Source organism: Trichoderma camerunense, assembly GCF_050948025.1.
Source record: "Trichoderma camerunense strain CBS 138272 chromosome Unknown V8C40scaffold_3, whole genome shotgun sequence".
Taxonomy (NCBI): Eukaryota; Fungi; Ascomycota; class Sordariomycetes; order Hypocreales; family Hypocreaceae; genus Trichoderma; species Trichoderma camerunense.
In genome coordinates this window covers 818,261-840,894 of record NW_028145367.1, presented here as the reverse complement: position 1 = coordinate 840,894, position 22,634 = coordinate 818,261, and the positions used below count along the sequence as shown (strand labels likewise).

Genomic DNA, 22,634 nt, shown 5'->3' with positions numbered 1-22,634 from the left:
TGTCTTGTTGCACTTCCAATTTTGCTCCTCCTTGCCTCTTTCATCTCGGGTGACCGAGACATGCGATGTGGGTACGGCTCACTTGGGCTTTTCCCGCTCTTTTCCTTTATGTTTGCTTTCCCACTCTGGCAACTTTTCAGAAGCTAACCACGCCATGTTACCATTCATATTTTTTCTTCATGCATGAGCCCACAGCTATCGATGAGCTATCAATCTTGCGTAAGGAGCGCCACGTATTGCCTCTTTGAGAAACAAGGACAGTCAGACAAGTGACGGCCGTTGCCTTGGCGCGCTTTTGCTACTGGGGTTGCCACACTCTCTCCAGAGCTCAGATCGTCCATATAGAGACTGCGACAAAAGACGGCCACGATGTATGGATCATGTGTAGATGTGACGTTCTCTTCTATCTTTGCCATATGAGTTCCTTTTTGCCTTTTCAATCATCTTCTCGTAATCAGCTCATTTTCTGCACTTTTTACTGCTGTTTCTTCTGGCCGGCTTCCGGCTTCTCTCCCTTGGTAGATCTGAATTAAGCTTGCCTTAGCGCGTAATACTACGACTAATATCTCCCGCGGCTGACTCAAGCCATCCCTTGCCATATTACGCCCGTACCGTGCGTTACGCACTGGCTGTTGATGTCAACTACATGTATGTACAGTCTTGGTCTGTCTGAGCCATCTACAATCCCTACTTAGACAGCAAGATGTAATGGTTCAATTCTACAGCAAATAGTTGTCTAAGATTGAATTTAGATGAAAGAGAGAGGGGATCATCAGGTACAGATGAGACTAGGTAAATACCACGCAAATATGGCGGCGAGCTGCTTGTAGGCCTCCCAGTTCATCAAAGCCTTATATTGCCCAACCGAATTCAGACCGCAACAGAGCGCTTCTTAACCCGTCATTACCATCTTCATGCCCATCTTAGGCCATCTTCCACCATGTTCGCCTCAATATGGTCCTACTTAGGCTGGAGAGAAGAAGAGCCAGTAAGACAAAATTATCCACCCGTTACCATTGTTGGTGCCAGGATCCCAGCCGACGGCACTCCCGCCCACCTCCTCCCGCTTACCACAATAAGTGACTCCTCAGCTACGGACAGTTTCCTCCTCCACGTTCCCGACCTGCGCTCCTATTGGAATTCGAAAGAAGCATGGAGATTACGTGACATCCATAGATTTGACCTACAGAAAGATGGTCGTGTCCCGCTCTCGCAGCATCGCCAGCAAACGGATGACCTCAAGAGCCTGCTTCATATGTCACAACACCTTAGTCGCGAGCAAATACTTCATCTCCGGCAACGATATGTTCTTCCTCAGCAGCGCTTCTTTGTACAGCAACATAATACTTATCATTACTGTCTGGGGACCTATTACGTCTTCTACTCTTTTGCAGTCGACGATCTGCCAATCAACAAATTCGTCCCTCGTTGGATTGAGGAAGATTTCGATGCTCACTCCTCCCTCTGTTATTTTGGAGATGTTTTTGTAGTGAAAATCAGCCCGGATGAGGTTGGGCAGGATGGCCGGGCTGCTTATGAAGACGTAGATCCGCTGTTTCTGGATTTCCTGGTTGATGATGCTGCCTGTTCAAAGACACTCATTCCCTTGCTTCACCGACGAGAGGAACAGAAGATGATTGGAAGTCTCAACATTTTTTAAATACACAGAGGACAGTAAAATTGCATGGGGTATTGCAGAGTGTTCATCAAGTCACTAGTCTGGTTATTATTTAGTGTGCCATAGTTCGGCAGTTTCAATATACAGCTTTAGCTCTCAGTGCTTAGATCTACATCTTGTAAGTCCTAAACCCCCATTGGCTCTATTTGATCCTCTCACCTACCTACTAATATTTTAGGGAGACACACATATTCTATATTCACCGCATAATCTATAAGTAATTGCCGAGCCCTCGCTCAAAGTCTTGTATATCAGAAAAAATTAATGTCAAGTCGCTTGTTACAGGGTAGCTTCCGTATTGTTAGCTCACCGAACCAACACCCAAGGCAGCAGCACCAGCTCGGTCAGGCCGCCAATCAGAGGCAGCGGCACAGCACCTTCCAGCTCACTACCCAATTCATTCATTCTTTCCAACTAAGAGATTCTAGGCACCTTCGCCACCACTTTGCGAACCACTCACAAGCATCAGGACATGTGTCCTCTTTCATAGCGTGAGCCCTCTCTCATACGAAAATTCAACCTCGGAAGTGTGAAATCAATCCTTTGCCATCAACTCAACCTCTTTCTCTGACTACTATCCCAGGACAGCTTCATCGCAGCTACACACGCATTGCGTCATGGCCTGAGCTCCAACTTCTGATATACATGAACCAAATCTCATCTACACCAAAGCTCATCATCACCAAACAAATCTCCATCAAAATGCTCCTCGAAACTCTCCTCCTCACACTCACCTTCCCTCTCCTCTCCCTCGCCGCCCAACCCAAGAACGCAATCCTCCTCTCCAAAGTCCGCACCCTCACCCTCCGCGGCAATGGCGCAAAAACCGCCTCCCGCCGCGTCGCCCCTGTCCCCCAGCTCAAATGCATTTCCTCAAAGGCCGTCTGCGACCTCTTCCAAATTGACGTCATGCGCTGCACCAACCAGGGCTCCTCATACGGCACCGAAGACATCGAATGGAGCTGTAGCGCTTCCTTACCCGAGGAGTTCAAGCTAGGCAGCACTGATGTCATCTGCGAGGGCTACGCTTCTTCCGACGACCCTTATGTATTGAAGGGCAGCTGTGGCGTCGAGTACAGGCTGATACTCACCGACAAGGGCGAACAGCGGTATCCCGATGTGGCTAATCCCAATGGCCGCTGGTTCAGTGACGGCGAAGGAGGAACAGATCTAGGCGCCTGGGCATTCGCAGTCATCTTCTTCGCGGTCCTCGGATGGATCATCTATTCAGCATGGCGAAATGGGACCAACCCAGACCAGAGACGTCCAGGAGGAAGAGGTTATGGCGGAGGAGGTGGAGGAGGCGGCGGCGGCGGCGGTTGGGGTCCAGGTTGGGGTCCAGGAAACGATCCACCACCACCTTATCCAGGCACAAAACCTGATGAGACTCAGCAAGGATGGAGGCCTGGGTTTTGGAGCGGCCTTGCTGGGGGAGCAGCCGCTGGCTACATGGCGGGAAATCGAAACAACCGACGGGAAGAGAGGTATCCAACACGTGGATGGGGTGCTGGGCCTTCTGGATCACAGCCCTCCTCGTTTGGCTCTGGCTCGAGCTCCAGTTCAAACTCGTCCAGATACGAAAGCACAGGTTTCGGTTCGACGCGGCGCAGATAAGATGGTCATATGTATATGTAATGTCAGGGCCGAGTTTAGTGAGCCACCAAGGGGCAACATAGTTAGTCACGAAATGAAGGGACAAAATAAGGAACAAATAAAACTAACATAAGGGTTAGAATGGCGCCGAGTTTCGGCTTTTCTCTTATCCAACCCGTCCTCGCTCCCCATAGAGCTCTTTTGGGCAGTGGGCTAGCATCTGCCTATCATGTTTCATATTATGTACATTGGTGGAAGCATTTCCCATATCCTTCTTGCTCGTTAAAACGTACACTTGTGCCACATTGTCCAACCACGCCTACCCCTATAACCCTTTCCCGGAAACAAAGAAAAGAGAGAAACAATAAAGAGAAAAGAAAAACAAACAAGCAAATTGGTAACAAAAACAGCCTCGGCCGCGGATCCAACCGCTAGCAAACACCCTCTTGCGCCAGTTAACACAGTGAAAGAGCTCGTGATAATCCTCTAGTCGTTCCCCCCGTAGATCCAAATGCAAAAAGACCAATGCAGAATAAAACAGTACGGAAAGAATGAATACAACTTCTGGACGATACATGACGGTGCTCATCGGTTCATCTCAGAGGGAATGATGCTGGTAGGTTCATTTTTAAAAGTGAACCTGCATGACATCCATCTTGTCAAACGCCCTTGAGCAGCTAGGACATTTCCGCATACGGTTGCTTATGCGGTCATCCACACATTTGTTGCAGAAAAGGTGGCCGCAAGTCTTGAGCGCTGTGTTCTTGAAATTGGTGCGGCAAACCGTACACAGAGCCATAGTCTGTTTAATTCACGAGTCAGAATGGACAAATCATAGGGGAAAGAAAAGAACAGCAAATTCGCAAACTTTAAACGTACCCGTAGCATGTCTTCCTCTTCTGAGGAGTTGCTCAGCGCCTTGTTCTTCCAGCTATCCCGGTCTTTCTGCATATGCTCGATTCGAACCTTAAGCTTCTCCACTTCGACCTCTTGCATAGCGTTTCGCTCTCGGATAACAGCCGTGGATGCGTCCTTGGACTTGACCAAGTTGGTCAAGTCTCCCACTTGCTTCGTGACAGATTCCGACTTTCTCACAGCCTCTAGGCTGTTGGATTCGATCTTTTTGCTTTCGGCGACCAGCGCTGCATTGGCCTGTCTCAAATCCGCCGATTGTTTCTCCAGATTGGACAGCAAAGTTCGGGTCTGAGATTCAAAGTCTTTCAACTGGGCAATCAGTTCGGCTGATTTTCCGCTCTGGTGTCTTAGGGTTCGAATCTCGCTGTTTCGAGTGTCGGCATCCTTCCGGGCAGCAAAGTACTTTTGATCGGCTTTGCTCTTCTCAGCAATTAGGATCGCCACCTTCTCCTCCAAAGCAGTGAAATCGAGCACCTTCTTCTGAGCAAGATCCTTCATCTTCTTGTACGCCTTCTCCATTGCCGGTAGCTCTTGGTTGATGGAGTCGAAATCTCGGCTCAGCTTCTTGTATCTTTGCCGCAGGTCCTCCTCTGAAATATTGTCCACGTCGCCCACATCACCAGTTTCTTCATTCCCTTCCGGTTTCAAGCGAGCAAGTTCCAACTCTAGCGCGGATATTCTGTCCTCCTTGGCTGCTACAAGCTCTTTGATGTGCTCCATTGCGATCCGTTCCTGCTCTGCATTCGCCCTGCGCTGCATGTTTTCTGCGAGTATCTCGTCCCGAGCAGACCGCACACGGGTCAGGTCCTGGTCTCGCGCGGCAATATCGGCTTCATAGTCCTGTGCCACCTGGTTCATATCTGCCTCGAGCTGGGTGCGGAATGCCGTTCGCTCTGCTTGGAGCTTTTCCGCCTCCTCGCGCAATTGCTTGTTGGTGGCTTCTAAGGTGTTGATCCGCTTGATGAGGTCCTCATTTTGACTCTTGAATTGCTTAAACACATCCGTGCGGATGTAATCTTCGTCTGACAGAGTTTCTCGACGAGCTTTCAGACTTGTGTTTTCCTCTTGCAGAGTTTTGAGCTCAGCAAGAAGCGACTCCAGCTGCTCCTTTTGTTTTGTCGCAGCCGCTGTGGCCTCTTCATATTTCACCAACAGCTCGTTTGCACTGCCGTTTGGTTCACTGGGTTCTGATCCTCCCTCGGTGGGCGTAGTCGCGGGCCGTGTAGCATTAGCAAATGCCTGCTGCTCTAGCCTCTGAACTTGCGCGCTCTTGGCACGGTCGAGCTTCTTCTCGGCTTTGAAATACCTAAGCGTCGCGGCGTTGAGTTGCTCTGACATTTGTTCCTTTTCTGCGCTCAATCGGTCGAGCTTTAGGAGGTATTCTTTCTGGGCCGCTAGGAGGCTGGCGATTTGGCTTTCTAGCTCAGTAGTTTTGGGTGAAATATTCTCCCTCTGGGCCGCGAGTTGGGTGAGTAGTGATTCGGCCTTGGCTTTGATCGTCTTCCCCCTTTCCTGTAGATGAGCTTGGAAATCATGTAGGTTTTTGAAGCTCACGGCTGTGAGATATGGAGTGTCTGATGCCTCAAGAGTTAGAATACGAACATACAACGAAGGGAATCTGCATATATAGTGATTGGACTTACCCCTAGGCTCCGCAGTCGGTACTTTGGACGTAACCAACAATTCGAGTTCTTCTAAACACTATGCCATTGTTAGTCCAACGGCGAAATAGACATTGTCCTCGGAATTGCATACCTGTCGCCACCAAGCGTCAATAATTCGTAAATGATCGTCATGGTGGACGGATCGTTTATGTAGCTCTTCTAAACGCGATTCGGCTGTCGACGCCTTACGACTGTACTCCTGCATTTGCCGATATATCGCTCCCTTTGTATATGCCTGATATACCTAGTCAGCGCCATGTATCCCTTATATATCGCGAGAGTCGGTGTATAGGAATGACGAGGTGGGTAGAATCACGGTGGACGCAGCGCGCGGTAGGGTGAAGGATATGCAGAGCGGATTATTGAAGATATTTTTGTGGAAAGCAAAGAAGCCGCTGACTGCTCTCGCTAAGCAATGAGCAACATCACTGGCTTGGTGAGCACTATCATCCAGCAACGAGACCCCAACGAGGGCTGCAGCTGACAGGGCGAGCAGGTTGAGTGCGGAAAATAGCAAGGCAAGGCGTTTGGGACAGTGGCGAGACGCAATCCGCCAAGTCGGGGCGCCTCGCGGGTTGGACGGGACGGGGCAGTGGGATCATGCGACACTTACTTCGATCCAGGTATCTTCCTTCATGTCCGTGTTTTCGTCCTTGGCCTTGGACCCATTGATGGCAACCCTCTTGCTGGGAGGAGCCAGGTCTTCGGCGCCGCTGATGGCGGGTCTCTTCCTGTCCTCCATCTTCACGAGCGTGGATGGACGAGGCGAGGCAGAGGGGGTCGTTGCAACAGGCATGAGAAGGCGCGTCAGGGAGGGTCGGCAGGGAGGAGAGGGGAGGGACAGAGGGGAGAGAAGCACAAGCAACGAGGGCTAGAGGGCAGGCGTCGGCTTTGTACTGCTCGCGCGGGCGGTCATGCAAAGGGGCGCGACGGTGAGCGTGAGGGTGAGGATGATGGAGAGACGCAGCCCGGCCAGGAGTTGAAATTTCGAAGTTGCCTCGCAAATCAAAGAGGCACGTCTGCGCGCCAAACGAGCCTAGTGCCGCGCTAGCCTCATCGAGTTTTGCTGCTTATCGTCTGCGTATGCATGAGCCGGCAGAACCCCGGATGCGCTTCTGACGCACCCCACTTCTGCAACCAACTTTTCTGGCTTATCCGAGCAATCCTTGGGCGCATCTGCAAAAAAATTGGCCGGCCGTTTGACTGGTGGTGACTAGGGTTGCCAAACTTTTTGTCGACTCTGCGCCGCATCATTTTTCCGTTCATACATATCAAATGGATTAACTTCCAACCCCCAAAAGGCAGCGCTTCGTCTTTCCTTCCGCACTCGCATAATCAGCCCAAAATGAGTTCCATGTTTAAAAAGAAGGGCGGCCTTGCCTTCAAGCCAAAGATTCCATCTGCTCGCCCACGCCCCGCGATCCCCGCCACAGATGTTCAAGTCGAGAAAGAGGTCGTCGAGCCGGAGTCAATAGCGATCGCGGCGGTAGAAAGCCCAAGTCTAGATACCAGAGAAAGTTCAAGCAATGTCGCTAGCACTAGCGAGTCTGAGAATATCGCCTCTCCAGAGTCATCCAGCATTGCGAAAACAAGCCCGATTGCTACATCTGAGCCGCCGACTCAGGATGTCTCTGGGCTGAAACCTCAAGAACACACCGAACCGCCAGTCGAACAACAACCAAGCGTGCCAGAGACACCAGCGGTACCTCCTACTGTGGCGGAAGAAGCCGCGACAACAAGCCCGCAGCATTTTGAGCCACCGAATATCCCTAAACAACGAGAGATTACAGATGATAACATTGCGCCGGAACTTCGAGATCCACCACAACCAACTCAAAACATCCAAGACACGACGCAATCTTCATTACCCACAACCGAAGAAATCACACCGGCTGCCACTCCAGCACCATCTGCCGGCCCGAAAACAAGAAGCAGGAGGAAGGCACCCGACTCGGCGCCAGAAAATGCCAATGGAGACGCAGACGCTGAAGCACCACCAAAGAAACGGCAGCGCAAAGCTGCCGCAAACGAAGATGGCGCCACTGCCCCGAAACCCAGACAGCGCAAATCATCCTCTCGGGATGGAACAGCAACACCCCAAACACGGGCGAGGCGAGCCCGCTCAGTAACGCCAGACGACGCAGAAAACCAGATTGTCGATTTGCAGAACCTGAAAATGACCGACTTGACAAAAGATCTGCATATTGGCAAAAAATTCAGCCGCCACGACGAGCTACGGGAGCGAGAGCGACAGTCTAGAATAAAGGCCAAGCTCAAGAAGGTGCTCGGCGACAGCAGCCGCGATGGATCAGAAGCGCCAGAGACACCCCAAGACGACCCATCCATCAAAAGCAAGAGCGCTACGCCTACTGCCATGCCCACGCCGGCGGCGCCCCCTGCTTCTGGCCCCCAATTCCGCATCGTCGACGGCCAGATCATCATCGATCAGAGCTCGCTGGTTATGGACAGACACGCTCGCGCCGCGGCTACAAGGGGGGACATGGAAACCGTCGAAGAAAACGACTTCACGCGGCTCATCACAAGCAGCTCCTTCATGAACACGTCCAAGCTGAAAGGACCCAACATCTGGACCGATGAGGAAACCGAGCTGTTCTACCGCGGCCTGCGCATGTTTGGCACAGAATTCGAGATGATCTCCAAGATGTTCCCCAACAAGCAGCGCCGGCACGTCAAGCTCAAGTACAACCGCGAGGAGCGCCACTGCCCGCACCTCATCAACGCAGCCCTCATAGGCGAGAAAACTGTGCGCATTGACATTGACGAGTACAAGGCCTTTACGGGCATTGAGTTCGAGTCCGTCGAGTCCATCGAGGCAGAGCAGCGCAAGATCCAGGAGGACTTTGAGGCCGAACAGAAGCGCATCGCTGACGAGCAGGCCGAGGTCATGCGCAAGAGGCGCGAGGAGCTGTTCGCCGACGAGGACGGAGAGGATGGAAAGAAGAAGAAGAAGGGCAAGAAGAAGGGGAAACAGACTGTGCAGTACGGGTTAAATGGTGAACCGATTCTTGCAGGGGAAGCTTGATTGGCTCCTCGTTGTTATTTAATTCGGAGGTTTCATTTTGTCTTCTTTTTCAAGTTATTAGCATAGAATCGGCGTTTGGAGAGAGAAACAGACAGACAAAGCTCGGGCAAATCACTAGGGACGGAATGATGATACCCCTCATATTTTCTGAGAAAAGGGGTTTTTGCGATGCTATTTCATTCGGCATTCATTAGGACACAACACTCATCTTTCTTCTCAAGAAGCGACAAGAAATGAAAAAAAAAAAAAACATATACTTCATTTTTTTTTTCTCCTTTTGCCATTACTGCGTGTGAAGCCTAAGCATATCAGTCTTACTATTTACTAAAGGGGAGATAACAGTTGACGGGCTCAAGACACAACTGTTTTGCTTTAACGACGTTTTTTTGTGGTTGCCAAATTCGATTCCAATAACTTTCATCTGACCTGTCAAAGCGTGCCATATCACTCTGTCCCATCAATCCTGCTCCGGGTCCATTAAGCCGGCGATTTCATTCCTCTGGCCTGGCCAACCCGCGAACGATACTTGGTTTTCAAAAAGCAATACGATTGCAGCCGTCTGCCATGGGGCCATCCTACGCCTTTATGTTGCCAAGTCGTCATAATAGTCTTCGATTTGTCCCTCCTAGCATTTCCTTACGTATTATCGTATAAGACCCTTCAACCATTTCTCAGCGCCCAAGCGGGGTTTAGGTTTTTTCCGTTTTCTTTAGTTTGAAGGTGGTTCATCGTCCTCTGGCTGATCGAACAGGAAGTTGGCCGCAAGCTCCTCATTCTTGTCGCATGCAAAATAGGCCTGGATAGCCTGGTCGCGGTCGAATCCAAGTCGACATAACTGAGAGATTGTTAGCTGAAGCCTTGACAATTAGGGCTTGAGAAAAAGAAACTAACCCGCTCGATAGCATCGCGCTCCTCCTCTGTGACAGAAATGGCCTGGGCACCGGGTGGCAGAGGAACATCATCCTCAGCATCCTCACCGAGCAGCTGTAGAAACTGTTCTGGATTTGAGGCAATCAGCTGGGCTAGCTGTGGGTTCCCTGCACCAAGCTGCTGAAGGATGGGCTCGAGCATTTGGGGTGACTGCTGAACCACTTGACGAAGCTGTTGGAACTGAGGGCTGTTGCGAAGGAAGTCGAGGTTACCCAACTCGGCTTGGGCAGCAGCAGCACCAGGCGGCAGGGCACCGCCGGTTTGTCCGGCGGCGCCGCCTCCACCTCTTCGCTGAGCAGCGAGATCAAACAGATTAACAGCGTCGGAATCGTCAAGAGGGGCGGCGGCTGGGGCGGCGGCCTGAGGAGGGGAGACTGCTCGCTGCGTCTGCTGGACGCTCTCTGGGATACCCTTCGGACTACAGTCAGTGAAAACTATCCTCTGGGAAGGATTCAGAAGTGCTACCTACAGTTAGAAGGTACTCGACAGCTCGGTCAGGGTTGTTGAAGGCAGCGCGCATGGCGGCCTCGATCTGGGTTCTCTCGAAACCCATAGCTTCCATGTTTGCGATGGCCTCGGCGCGCTCAGAGCCCATGGCCAGGCCAGAGGGCGTGCCGGTGGAGCGGTTGGGAGTCGGAGTCGCGGGGGGAGCGGCGGCTTGAGTAGAAGACTGGACGGGGGCGGGGGGTGCAGCAGGAGTGCTGGCAACTGGCGGCGCAGGAGTAGCTGGAGGTGCAGCTGCAGCAGCAGGAGCAGCAGCAGGCTTGGGCTGGTTGGCAAAGATTAGGCGATGGACAATCGCAGCAAGGCCGTCTGGGTATCGGGGCGTACCTTGTTCACCATGCAGACAACGAATCCTTTCTCCTCGATATTGTAGGACTGGACAGTATCGTCATCTTTCAAGATTTTTCCTATGCCAAGTCAGAACCAGAGCAGTGCGACGAAGCTAAGCCTAAGCCATGTCAAACCTGAGTAGATGAGCTTTTGGCTCTTGGGGTCCCAGCCCTTCTCGGCCGAAATCTTCTCCTTGACGGCGGAGATCTAATCAAAGACATGTCTGTTAGCGAGTGACGGCGATGGAAGCGACCGCATATGGAAATGCCATCGGCAAAGGCGGCGTGGCGAAAGACGTACTTTGTCTGTGGGCTCGACATCGAGGACAAATTTTTGTTGCTTGAGATCCTGCGGGAGAGACAGTCGTCAGCCAAACTGATCAGGAGCCAAAGGGGAAGCCGGCGGTCACGGCGAAGGCCATACGACGCCCCGCGCATGCTGATCCAGAGCCAGCGACAAGACATACTCTAAATGTGACCTTCATGATGGGCAGATGTGGTGTTGCAGCGAGGAGGCTGCGTCGGCTAGGCGAGAGGTGGAGCGGGATGCCTAGCTGTTGTCGTGCCAGGCGGGCAGAGGCGGATCGATGCGCGAGAGGCGAGATGAGGAGTGCGCCGCAGTGTAGCTGTTGCTGTCGCAGATACTATCGCAGATGCTGTGATCTGGCAGGGTGATCTGGATAGGATTTTGATGGTATGTCGAGGCAAAGTTGGAGGAGAGGTGGCGCGGGCCGGAAGTTGTTCAGGCTGCCCTGGGCTTTTGGAGAGGGCGGGGTCGCTCTGAGCCTGTGTGATCAATGATTTCCAGTGGTGGAGAGCGGCAGAAGCGCTGGACCACCCCACAGCACAGCACTGCGCAACACAGCACAGGGAATGCCCTCACCTCATCTCGCCTGTACTTGTACTTGCCGCAGCAGGTACCGAGGCCATGCATGCAGCTTGGTTTGCCTTTTACGTTGGTCGTTTTTGCAACTCTGATGCTGGAGTTGTGACTCTGCCAGTAAGTATCTGTCTACCTAGTACCAGTAGCGGTCCCATGTGCTCTACCCGATGGCCGTCACTGAGCTGGAATTCACTAAGCGCGGGTATGGCAACAAGTTGAGGTGACTTGATGGCTCTGCTGCTCAGAGTGTTTAGCCTAGCAGTTGATCTTCAACACCTGTAGGAACTCAAGCACGTACACTGTACTTTCTCATTACAAACAACTGCCAATGTATTACCCATTTGCTGCAGATCTGTTACAGCCGTCGACTCTCTCCCAATACTACTCCAGTGCTATGTTACGTATTTCCCCAGCGTCCAAATCCATCTGCATGCTGCACTGCAGCCTAGCCTCGCTGATGACATACGCACGCCGCTACTGCCTGCTGCCTGCCCGCCGGATGCACGCATGCATGGTATCGATATCATTATCGTGATAAGCGCAATCATGGGCCATTCATACGTTCAACTTAAGGCAATCGCTGCCCTCTGCAGAAACTTGGCAACTGCACCTCAGCCTTAGATCAGCACATGGTGATTTTCTAGCGCCGCTTAAGCTTTGTACCCAAGTATTTTCATGTTGATGCCTCAACCTCAACAAAATCCCTGACATCGTCATGTCGCTCCACCATCCAACGCTCGCAAAACTCTATATCGGACCTTTGAGAATGGAAGAATTCGCAATATGTACTTCACGTACTGCCTCCTTCCCACTCATTTGCCTTTAGCCGCCCAACAGTACTTGACTCCTCTACAGCTTATTAATTCATTTCACGACATGTGAAATCAAGAATTCGGAATACGGGGCTCTGACAAGTATGTATACTATTCTGCTTTTATTTGGCTAAATATCGTATACCAACGAAATGAAGCGAAAAGAGTTTGAGGTATGTGTAATATATATATCCAACGAAATAGAAAAAAAAAGTCATCCAACGCCACGCTCATCTAAAACTTTGGCCAACAACAAATGGTATCATCGCCATGTCCGTCCATGTCCTTCTAACTTATATATTTCCCATTTGTTTTCCGTTTTTCTGGCGTTCTCGGTGAATTCGATAAAGAGTGCGGTTCGTTAATTGTATGAAGAAGAGAATAAGAAATTTTCGCATACGTTAAGTCGTTAAGTTGGACCCTTGTGAGCGTGATCTCATCACAGCTCCCTCCGTAACCATTCAGGCGCAGGAGGTGCCATTCCCCTATCGGCAAATTCCTGCCCGCTGAGATCCAACTCTGACCGGTAGGCCTTGAGCGATCTCGAATCGGAGCTGTCATTCCTGGCGAAGGGGTGAGGTGCAATTGGCAAGCTGTCGCTTCGGAAGCGGTTGAGAGAAGCATTGCTTGATCGATGGACAATGACCCGCGCCGCATCGGGAGCTGCCATGACAATGGTGCCAGGCGTCGCGAAAGGATGCGGATCAGGAGAGTCGGATCGGAACAGAGGGTGGATGTGAGCCTCGCCGCTCGAGCTTGGCAGATCACGAAGCTCACGTCGAATAGATACAGGGCTGTAGCTTCGGCTGCGGCGTCGGGTTTGGATACGAGGCGGCTCGAGTTCAGTAAAGGACTGTGGTGACGGACTCCGGCTGGCCACGGGGCTGGCGGGAATCGTTTCCAGCCCGCGAGGCTTGCTTTGCGTGGGTGTCGAAATCTCCAACACTGCCTCTCGGTTATGTACGTCTACCGAGGATGTGTCCCAAGAATCAAAGGCATCATCGGCCATGGTGCTTCGGTTGGCAGTTGACTCAATCGACATGGAACGGCTCCTCTCCTTGGAGGAGCGCATCTTTGACTTGCTCGAGACGGACCGGATTGAGTGAGCCACATAAGTCACGGACGATGCAACAGTCTCAGCTATTGACTTGCCGTCAGCCGAATTAGAGCGGCTTCGACTTCCTCGACCATCGAGCTGCGCCATGGGGTTGGGTTGATCCACGATGGGCATCGTCTGGCTGTATCTAATAGCCTTTAGGTTGATCTTGCGCGCGCGTCCCGACTCCTCGTCCTTGCGAGCTGGCCAAGAAATGCCAGTGGCGTCCGTTGAAGCGGGCAAGACCTGGTAAACAGTATATACGAGTTGACTAGAAACAGCCAGTCCAAGAGTGACAGAAGATCCGACGAGGAGGTGTTTATTTGCGCCTCCATCGTGCTTTGTCAAGTATACCAAGCCAACGAGCGACGTTACAGTCGCAATTACACCAGCCGTGATTTCGAGACCAAAGAAAATCCCCCGCCAGAGTTTCGACTGCCCCGGGAACGTAGATAGAACATCAGCTGCGATTAGCCATCCTAGAAGGATCAAGATCGCAGCATCGAATACAGCAGCGATAGTCGATGCTATCCTGCCCGGCGACGTCTGAGAAATGCTGACGCTAATTGCGCTTTGCGTGCACATCGTGGCCATCGTCGTAATGAGAGCAAACGCTCCCAGCGCCAAAGAAATAATTCGAGCCATTGCGTTTAGAATGAGAGTCGCCCACCAAAGGAGGAAATTCGAAAGAAGGAGAAACGGATTGCTCGTGGAAGAATTCCAGTATGAATGAGGGGACTGAAACACAGAGGCTTGCGGCAGCCAACTGATTGGTCACCAACGAATGACGATGCAGGAACCCAGAGGCGGTTAACCGATTGCTTAACCAGTGATATAAAACGATGAGATATAAGGATAAAAATAACAATTGATGGCAGCCAACAAATCGATCCCAAGGTGCGAGTTGTGATGCTGCTGGGCTGTTCGGCTCTAGTGCGATTGCCTAGGCCCGGCAGATGGTGGGATTCCGGGGCTTGTGATTTTTGTGATAAGTGACAGTCGAGACAGGTGACAGCAGCCACGGTACAAGTAAACGAAGGTCGGCAGAAAAGCCAGTAATAGTTGGTTTCATTGATTCGATTGGGTCGGGTGGGAAAAGAGTGTTACAATGGCTTGGGAGCAAGCATTCCGAAGAAGAGGGGAAGAGAGAATGAGTCCAACAGGAGGGTGGATTACCTGCAGAGAAAAGAGAAAACAGAAGAAGAGGAGGGAAAAGAAGGAAAGGCAAAAGGCCGTGCCTGGGGATGAGGGGGAAGAGCTACACTAAAAGCTGGCGGAATCTCATGCTGTCGGGGAATATTGACGCGTTCGGGGGTGTCATGGATTATACAAGTACGAAGTAACAAAGTAGGCTTTTGTGCTAAACAAGGTGCGCGGAAGGGCATCCGGGCGTGTGGACTACCTACAGTAGAAGCAAGAGAAAAAAAAAGTGAGATTTTTTCTTCGCCGGGTGGATGCAGGGAACAGGGGACGGCACATCTTGGGAAGGGCAACCTTGCATCGTGACAGGGGTTTGTCAAACCTTGGGTTGCTTGGCCTTCAGCCCAGCTTGTTGTTGTTTTTCCTACCTAGTACTGTACTCTTAGTATAAACAACATGGGCCCGGGAGAAAAGATGGCGGAGCAGCCGGAGAGCCTTGCTCGTTGTGCCTGGAACTTGGCCGGACGGCACTTTTTTAGTGCCGGGTACTAACGTTTGGAGCAAGCTTGGTTTTTTGCCATGTGCAAGCTACTCGTACTTGGTACATTGTACATTTTTTGTGCGATTATGTCGGGCCAAAAGTATATTATATGACAATTGCCAATAGATGCAAAACATGCTTTTGTGCTTCGTATGACCAGCGCCGAGATGGTTGCATCATATACAAAAGAGAACACGGCAGTTGCTGGACTCGGACGAGCATGCCCAAAGCAGGCACAGCACTCAGCTCGCTCTGCCATGGTTTAAACTATGTGAAAGTCAACTTGATCTTACGGTATCAACCCTTGGTGGGCTTCCAAACCCACATCACTCATCAAAGTGGAAATGGAAGGGATGAAGAAAGACAAGAGAATACAGTAATAAGTCACAGAAAAAGCCATTCGTTTTGAAGGGCCTAGGGTGCGAAACCCCGATACCGCCTGGCCTCTCTCTCTAGGCCGCGCAAAAGACAGTGCAAGGAACCAAAGGAGGTCCACGGCTCTGGGACAACGGCCGCGTTCCATCTTAGCACTTGGACGAATTTGGTCCCGGAGTCATGGAAACTCCTGGCACGGAGTCATCGGGGGGTCGGATCCATAATTCGGGCAGAGACTCCATAGCAGTGACAGGCACGGGAGGAGAAAACAGTGAAGAACTTTCCAGCTCCATAATTGTACACACTGTCTTTATTTAGTATTTCATGGATGTTATTTGGTTATTTTCCCTTAAAACTGGGCCAAGGTTGTTTTTGTTTGCATGGCCCTATCCCACTTGGTTTGTCGCCCGGCTTCGCAATCCCCTCCGTCAGAGTTAGGGCTCGGTTTGATTCCATGATAGACCCGAGGTTGGCATTTCCCGGGAAAGCTTCTTTCCCTTCCTTTTTGGGCTGTGAAATCATAGATGCCGTCGGATTATGAATACGGGAATTGGGTGGTACAATGACGAATGATCGTATAGAAGCTTTTTCTACTCTTACGGATTACTCTCATAGTGCTAACCTAGAGAATATCCTGGGCATCTGCCGCTGTATACATCATACAGAAGCCCAGGTAAAGTCACCAGCATCCCGTATCCTAAATTACACAGTACATAAGATTGGTAGCTACTTGTCTCGTAATAGAAGAAAGTAGCGATATCATTACCGAAAAGCTCCGAATCGCTGTGATACTCGCACTGTAGCCGCTGGCTTGCAGGACAGCCGCTCCCTACAGCACGTATATGCAAAACGAGAATGCACAAGCAAGGGAAATCTCGTTGTGAGTGGCCCATATTTTCGCTTTCTCTCTTCGCTTCGTGAATGCATCATGTGCCCTAACCATCCCATGTCCGCATCTCACCTGTCCGTGTCTTCGTCAGCTTTCTCATCTCATCTCAGATTTGTCGCTCTCCCCCGTGGCCGAGTGGAAACCGTTGCCGGGCTGCCCTCCCCTGAACAAGAGACAAGAGCCACGTTTTGTAAGGGCGACTGGGAAGACAGATTACTCAGAGACAAAAACAAAGCGTCTTCCGTTTCAATGTCTCTCGGGCCCCAAAATCCCCTTGTCAATTTCCATGACAGCGCAGCGTCCCCCGAGCTGAGACGCGAAACACAGCGCGCAATCAATGTAAACATGGCCCCCGACTAAAGCGCCGCAGTGGCTTGCCGCAGTAGTACCAGGTAGCAAGCATTAGAGCTAGGGCTTCTTTTCAGCGGCCTCAGCACCTAGCCTCAAACTCTGCAGCGCCTCTTGTGGAGAGCCCCCTTTGGGGCTGTTTGCTGTGTGCCCCGAGCATCAAAAACAAGCCTCACGATGACGACGAAGTCTCACCAAGCTCTGCCTAACGGCTGCAGAACATGTTCGTCTCAGCCCCAGAGGCGGAGGGCAATCTCGCCAGAATTCCTCAGCCACGTGCGACAGGATCTGCGACATTGGGCGGTGTTGAAGAAAAAAAGAGCCCTGGAGCCGTCGCTTTTTCTGCAGGGAGAGTGAGAAAAGGTCCCCATCGGTACCTGCATTGGCGGCTCATCTGCACGTAATCACTCCCTCCTTTTTCCTTCTTCACCGTTTGCAACGGCGGTTCGCATGTATATTAGGAGCAATATACCGGTACAAACAAAGCACCCAGGTCGGAACGCCTAAAAAGGGAAATCAGTGCGATTGATCTTTTTCACACTTGGACCGAGTGTGTACCCGTATTAGCAATCAACTTGTTCCCAGTGCACGATTACATCAAAATCCATTGTTCATGAGCACAGTGCAGTACATTACTTGCACACTCAGGCACCACAACGTGCGGCCCGCCGCGGAATCCAAACCTCACCAGGCACCGGCAAATTCCAAAAAGCTACCGCTTCAGGCAAGGGGCCCTTTTGTCGCTGTACGAGTATGCTTGCTTGCACTGGGTCTTCTATCTCTTGCGTCCCAAGTGGAGCGGGATCCAAACGGCTGAAGGCCCCTTGCAGCTCAGCTTACCAAGTACTTTGAAGCAAATCCACGGATTGGCCAGTAGAATGCAAACAAAATTGGAGGCGCCTGCAGGCATCCTACCCAGCTGAGTGCTCGTAGCCGTGGGCTATTTCTGCGAATCCTGACTAAATGATGCAAGTATGACAAGTGCTGCATGGACAGTACGCACAGGCGTTTTCTACATTCCTGTTGAGCTTTGTACAATGCAGATTTGTCTACCTTCTAAAGCTGGTTGATCACATCACTTCATGTCTATTTTTAACAATGATAAGGTATTGCCAAGTTGGCCATGGCATGACGTCAATTTACATAGGGTCTCTCCAGAAGCAGCAACGTTCCATTACCAGAAAGAGCACGTCCAAGATAATCGGACAGCAATCGGAGGCATTGCCTACCATTGAATAAACGGCAGAATATTTCTGGTTCGAAGTCCGATTTCGCTCTCTGCATCTACAAGGGGAAGCGAGATTGAATGCTACGCTGATTGATCTAATAAAATGAAATCGAATTGTCAGAAAAGTGACAGCAAAGTACTCCATAGGCCGATCTACCTTATTCAAGATACAATGCTAGGGTAGGTGTCAAAAAAAGACCGGGTCGCATTCTGGAAATGTTCTATCCACGACAGCACCACGATCTACTTCCTTGTTGGTGACTCTATTCATATCGCGTGGCCCTTCGTCTTCATTGTCATTCATGGTCCATGCATCTGTGTCACCTGTTCCAGCCCAGCTCAGCTTCTTTGTCTCGCATACCAGCGACAAAGTCTGTGCTGGAGTAGCAATGATTTGCTACCTCCTCCATTCCAGCGCAAAGGCTGATCAGGCCAAAGAAGGCTTTTCGTGGGGTTGTGGCCCCTTCAACACTCATGTGATATCTGCAACGTGTCGTGCAAGTGCCGATTAGCTGCCTGGCCTATTGGTGACCGTAGCAACCGTTTTAATGTATAAGTGCCTTATCATGAAGCACAGACGATGGGAGGGGATTCTATTTACACGTATCAAAGGATCTAGTAGTCAGGTTCCTCTTCTTGACATCCTGCTGGGCCCCATGAAGAATGTTTGACGGATGGGGAATTAGACTGGTATACTGCTCTTTATCCCGATAATCTATTACTGTCTATGAATTGCTTTCTACCAACTTCTGACTATCTTATCCAGCATAACGGCCCAAGGGATCATCTCCTCCGCATATATACAACTGTCTCAGTATATTAACCACTGTATTCATGGATAGGACGCAATATCTACATGCACAGACCATACTCAACACCCTACTCGTACATGTTACTCGGCTCAATGATGGCCCTGTGCACCTCTATGCCAAACCGTTGCTATTTGTCTCTCACACAGAGTCACATGGGCTATCACATGGCCTTCGCACGGACACACAAACGTCTGTGTGTCGATTGCATCCTCGTATACGCGGAACCGTGTGGACGCGGTATCCAATCCATACGCCCGGTCCTCGCAATCTTGGGGAATCTCCCCTGAACTGTACAGTCAGAGAGCTGGGTTCTAAAGCCGAACCTTGAGGATTCGATTCCTTAGCTTCGATTACAGGAGATTTGACACGGGTCGTTTCCTCGCCTAAAAGGATATCGCTATTATTTCCCAAGGAACAACTCTCATTTGCACGCTGCCTGGATTGTTTCAAGGCTGGTTCCCGCTATTTCTGACCATGACCCTACCAGCCCGTCGGATACCGCGTCGATCAGGCTGTCGCACACCATTTAGGTGCTGATGAGAGGGAGATTTGTCATGTTCACACTTTGTATTTATGCGAGGCATCTCGGATATCCCACGACATTGACTCAAAACTTGGCTAATGAATGCAGCATGAGTCGTTGTCTTCGTACTCGTAATTGCCAAGTCTGCGGGAGTTCACGAATCTAGTACTCCGTGCGAGGGTCAGCCAACTTTGACCACTCCTTGGCCCACCGCTGGGCTTCTTCCTTTGACGTCTTGTCATCTCCAGATTCTGCAGCTTTTTCTAGGGCAATCTCCGATAATAGACTGAACATGTCAGCCCTGCCATTGGACGCGGCAGTGAAGAGGTGTCTCTCTGCCGCATCCCTGTCGCTTACGCGAAGCAATTTGCCGAGCTCAATGTCTGCCTCAATAAGCCCTATCTCGGACAGGGACTCGAAGATTGCTCGTGCTTCATCATGCCTGCTCGTCTTGACAAATGCCTTTCCCATGCATAGCTGACAGTAAGGCTTCCATTCGAAGCCTGCTGCCCCCACCTGGAGCGCCCGTTGAAGGGCTCTGATTGCAGCCTCGTAATTCCCCTGCTCATACTGCAGCTCGCCCTCCACTGTTAGAGCGTCAGGGTCTCTGGCTGTCGAGACGAGTTGCTTGAATCGAGCTTCGACTTTTCGGAGTTGAGCGACCCGCCCGTAGGCGCCTGATCTGGCAAGATGCCGAGCAAGCGACAATATGGAAGGCCGATAGCCGGCTTCGGATGCCGATGCCCAAAGGGCGGTTGCAAACGCATCTGCACTCCGAGGACCTCGGATTTGACGCATGATGCAGGCAGTCTCATGGATCACCTCGACGGGGAAGCCGTTTTCTTCAGCATAGATTAGTGACCAATAAATAACGAGTGGCGAATGAAGATGGAGATGAAGATTAGCATACTGCCTGTCAATGTGATAGACCATGGATCCGAGCCTCGGCTGATTGCCTCGTGGAACTTTTCGGCACATTTATAATACTCTTCTGGAGTATGCCGCTGAAAGGCCTCTGGGTTTCTGTTGATGACAGCTTCTAGGGATGATTGCGGAATCTCAGATAGTTTGTACACTTCGAGTGGTGACGGGCCAGTTCTTTTCAGCCTGGGAACCGCATAGTGTCGTAATTGTCCAGGTTTGCCAACTGATGATGTTTGTCGTTGAATGGAATTCGTTGTAGAGGCAATTCTAAGTGAGCGTGCTGAAGAGACCAAAGGCCAAACGGCCTTGCAGAAGCGGCAGGTCGACATTGTATTAGCCAAAGAGCCGAATTAAATATAAAAACGTAACCTTCGTGCAACTCAATCCAGTCGAGCGCTTGAAGAAGATGAATATCTTGATCTTCAAGCTAACGTAGGTGAGGAGAGGAGATGATGCAGAACTCTCTCTCTGAGTGCCTCTGATGAAATGATAATTCAAAAGAAATTGCGTGAAACCAGATTCTCATCGACTTTAAAGGCTTCCAAATTGCGTTAAAGCTTCATGAACCTGAGGATCGATGATAGTGGTAATGTGGCTCGCACGATAAGTGAGAGGTTGCTTTTTGGGCGCATTCGCTCAAGCGGACGGCCAATCAGACGCGCCAACTAGGGGCCCACCGAAATTTTTTTGAGCTCGAACCTCAAGCCATCGCAATCGATTAAGACGAAAAGTGAGTTCCAAGAACAAACAAATTCTCAAAAAAATATTTAATAAGAAGAAATCCATTTCTTCTTCTCTGTCGTCAATTGAGGAGGAATTGAAGTGACTCACCAAGGAGAATCTTGATATACGACGCGTCGGAGGCAGATATCAAATCCGGTGTGAAAATTTCACACAGCTGAATCTCATCGCCCAACATGGTTGTCCAGACCAGGAGAAGAAAGGCCCTGCAAGAGGCAGAGGAGCCAACAAAGTCAAGTCCCGCGCGAAAGATGCCGGTGAGGGAGAAGGAAGATGATGCGGATGTGCCAGCAAAGGCAACGCCAGCAAAGCGTACACCAGCAAAGAAGACCACGCCGGCCAAGGAGACACCAGCCAAGGAGACTCCGGTCAAGGGCACTCTCATGGTTTTTGACGACGAGGATGAATCCGAATTTCAAACTCCGGTTGGCAAGGAAGATGAATCTGAATATAAAACCCCTACAGAGTCAAATAGCGCCCCCGAACCAGTAGAGGTGGAAGATGAGGAGGAGGATAGCGACGATGAGGCACCTGAGGCCGTGTCTACCGCCAAGGCTGCCGAAGATATCAAGAAATCCGCTCAAGCCGCTCAGAAGGCTGCTCAAGAGTATGTTTTCCCAATACTACCTTTGATATATTCTTCCTTGGGCTAACCATTTGACCAGACAAGCCGCCTCACTAAAACGCAAGCGTCAGCAGCGCGATGAGCTCCTCAAGAAACAAGCCGAGGAGCGAAAGAAGGCCGAAGAAGCAGCCAAACCGCAAAACGACCAGCCTGAAGGCAGGCAAACCAAATCTGACGCCAGAGCAAGGAAGCGAGCAGAAAAGTCCCAGATCCCGACTGTCCTGCCCGCAGAATTCCTGACAGACTCTTCAAGCGAAGATGAGGCCGACGACGCCGCCGAGGTCGCAGCAGAGCCCAAGAGGCGAAAGGTGGCGGGCGTCGAGAAGAGACTGACGCGCTTGGATGCCGGGCCTAAGGACGAAGTGGTCAAGTCGACGGTGTATCGGGTGGCCAAGAAGACGGACGAGAGGATGGCGCCGAAGCTGAAGAAGCACACGAGGACTTCCAAGGAGCTGCTCTTGAAGCGAAACAGGCCTGCTGCTGCAAAATGTGGAACTGGATTCTTTAAGAGGAAATGAAGTTCTGGGGCGAGTGCTACTTCGACTACATATGATGATACCCAAACCGTCATAACTACCATACTTCTTCCCCGCCTAAGAGCGTTCGCTCAGAAGGATAATACATATATCGCATAACAGCCTCATCGACAACTTGAAGATGAATTCAAACCATGTATCACAAGCACGGGGAGTCTCTCCACAGCATAAGCGGCAATTCAGACTCTGGGCGACTCACACAACATCGCGGATAAAGTACACGGGCGAAAACATCAACTCGGGAGGGAGGGCTTCTCAGCAAACAACCAAGCGACAGTTTTACAGAGTACTACTAGAAATGGCCACGGATCTGTTCTGTAATTAGGTTCTATAGAATGGGAGTTTAATGTACATCTTTTGTGTTCCTGAGTCTCTCAACCGTACATGGGCTACTTGCATCTCTTTCCTGTAAATGAAAATGACTAGGCACCTAGCATCAATATTTAAGTGAAGAAATACCTCCGGAGACGTTCTCAACGTTGACACTTGTATAGGTAGATGAACG

The 22,634-nt window shown here is 50.9% G+C and overlaps 8 protein-coding genes across 8 annotated transcripts; 4 read left to right on the top strand and 4 right to left on the bottom strand.

The window, feature by feature from the left end:
- The first annotated feature begins 711 nt into the window (after window positions 1-711).
- On the top strand, window positions 712-1,724 carry V8C40DRAFT_235339 (uncharacterized protein). Its single transcript, XM_083213836.1, has one exon. It carries the CDS (start codon window positions 941-943, stop codon window positions 1,658-1,660), a length of 720 nt encoding a protein of 239 aa, XP_083076940.1. The 5' UTR covers window positions 712-940; the 3' UTR covers window positions 1,661-1,724.
- A 363-nt stretch (window positions 1,725-2,087) lies between these two features.
- Window positions 2,088-3,417, top strand: V8C40DRAFT_235337 (uncharacterized protein). Its single transcript, XM_083213835.1, has one exon. It carries the CDS (start codon window positions 2,324-2,326, stop codon window positions 3,290-3,292), a length of 969 nt encoding a protein of 322 aa, XP_083076939.1. The 5' UTR covers window positions 2,088-2,323; the 3' UTR covers window positions 3,293-3,417.
- Window positions 3,284-6,814, bottom strand: V8C40DRAFT_235333 (BRE1 E3 ubiquitin ligase-domain-containing protein). Its single transcript, XM_083213834.1, has 5 exons — window positions 6,464-6,814; window positions 5,942-6,085; window positions 5,830-5,887; window positions 4,151-5,760; window positions 3,284-4,073 (listed from the first exon to the last, which is right to left on the bottom strand). Exons 1-5 carry the CDS (start codon window positions 6,644-6,646, stop codon window positions 3,900-3,902), a joined length of 2,169 nt encoding a protein of 722 aa, XP_083076938.1. The 5' UTR covers window positions 6,647-6,814; the 3' UTR covers window positions 3,284-3,899.
- A 229-nt stretch (window positions 6,815-7,043) lies between these two features.
- Window positions 7,044-9,154, top strand: V8C40DRAFT_235329 (transcription factor TFIIIB subunit BDP1). Its single transcript, XM_083213833.1, has one exon. It carries the CDS (start codon window positions 7,196-7,198, stop codon window positions 8,891-8,893), a length of 1,698 nt encoding a protein of 565 aa, XP_083076937.1. The 5' UTR covers window positions 7,044-7,195; the 3' UTR covers window positions 8,894-9,154.
- A 93-nt stretch (window positions 9,155-9,247) lies between these two features.
- Window positions 9,248-11,297, bottom strand: V8C40DRAFT_139442 (XPC-binding domain-containing protein). The gene is made up of 7 exons (XM_083211175.1): window positions 11,124-11,297; window positions 10,958-11,005; window positions 10,792-10,864; window positions 10,655-10,734; window positions 10,293-10,592; window positions 9,785-10,234; window positions 9,248-9,728 (listed from the first exon to the last, which is right to left on the bottom strand). Exons 1-7 carry the CDS (start codon window positions 11,139-11,141, stop codon window positions 9,603-9,605), a joined length of 1,095 nt encoding a protein of 364 aa, XP_083076936.1. The 5' UTR covers window positions 11,142-11,297; the 3' UTR covers window positions 9,248-9,602.
- Window positions 11,298-12,440: 1,143 nt separating this feature from the next.
- Window positions 12,441-14,817, bottom strand: V8C40DRAFT_235322 (uncharacterized protein). Its single transcript, XM_083213832.1, has one exon. The coding sequence runs from the start codon at window positions 14,090-14,092 to the stop codon at window positions 12,791-12,793; it is 1,302 nt and encodes a 433-aa protein (XP_083076935.1). The 5' UTR covers window positions 14,093-14,817; the 3' UTR covers window positions 12,441-12,790.
- A 4,648-nt stretch (window positions 14,818-19,465) lies between these two features.
- V8C40DRAFT_262451 (uncharacterized protein) lies at window positions 19,466-20,556 on the bottom strand (the record flags this gene model as incomplete). Its single annotated transcript, XM_083219364.1, has 2 exons — window positions 19,466-20,145; window positions 20,214-20,556. The coding sequence occupies 2 exons, from the start codon at window positions 20,554-20,556 to the stop codon at window positions 19,466-19,468; spliced, it is 1,023 nt and encodes a 340-aa protein (XP_083076934.1).
- A 383-nt stretch (window positions 20,557-20,939) lies between these two features.
- Window positions 20,940-22,634, top strand: V8C40DRAFT_235315 (uncharacterized protein). The gene is made up of 2 exons (XM_083213831.1): window positions 20,940-21,575; window positions 21,634-22,634. The coding sequence occupies exons 1-2, from the start codon at window positions 21,145-21,147 to the stop codon at window positions 22,109-22,111; spliced, it is 909 nt and encodes a 302-aa protein (XP_083076933.1). The 5' UTR covers window positions 20,940-21,144; the 3' UTR covers window positions 22,112-22,634.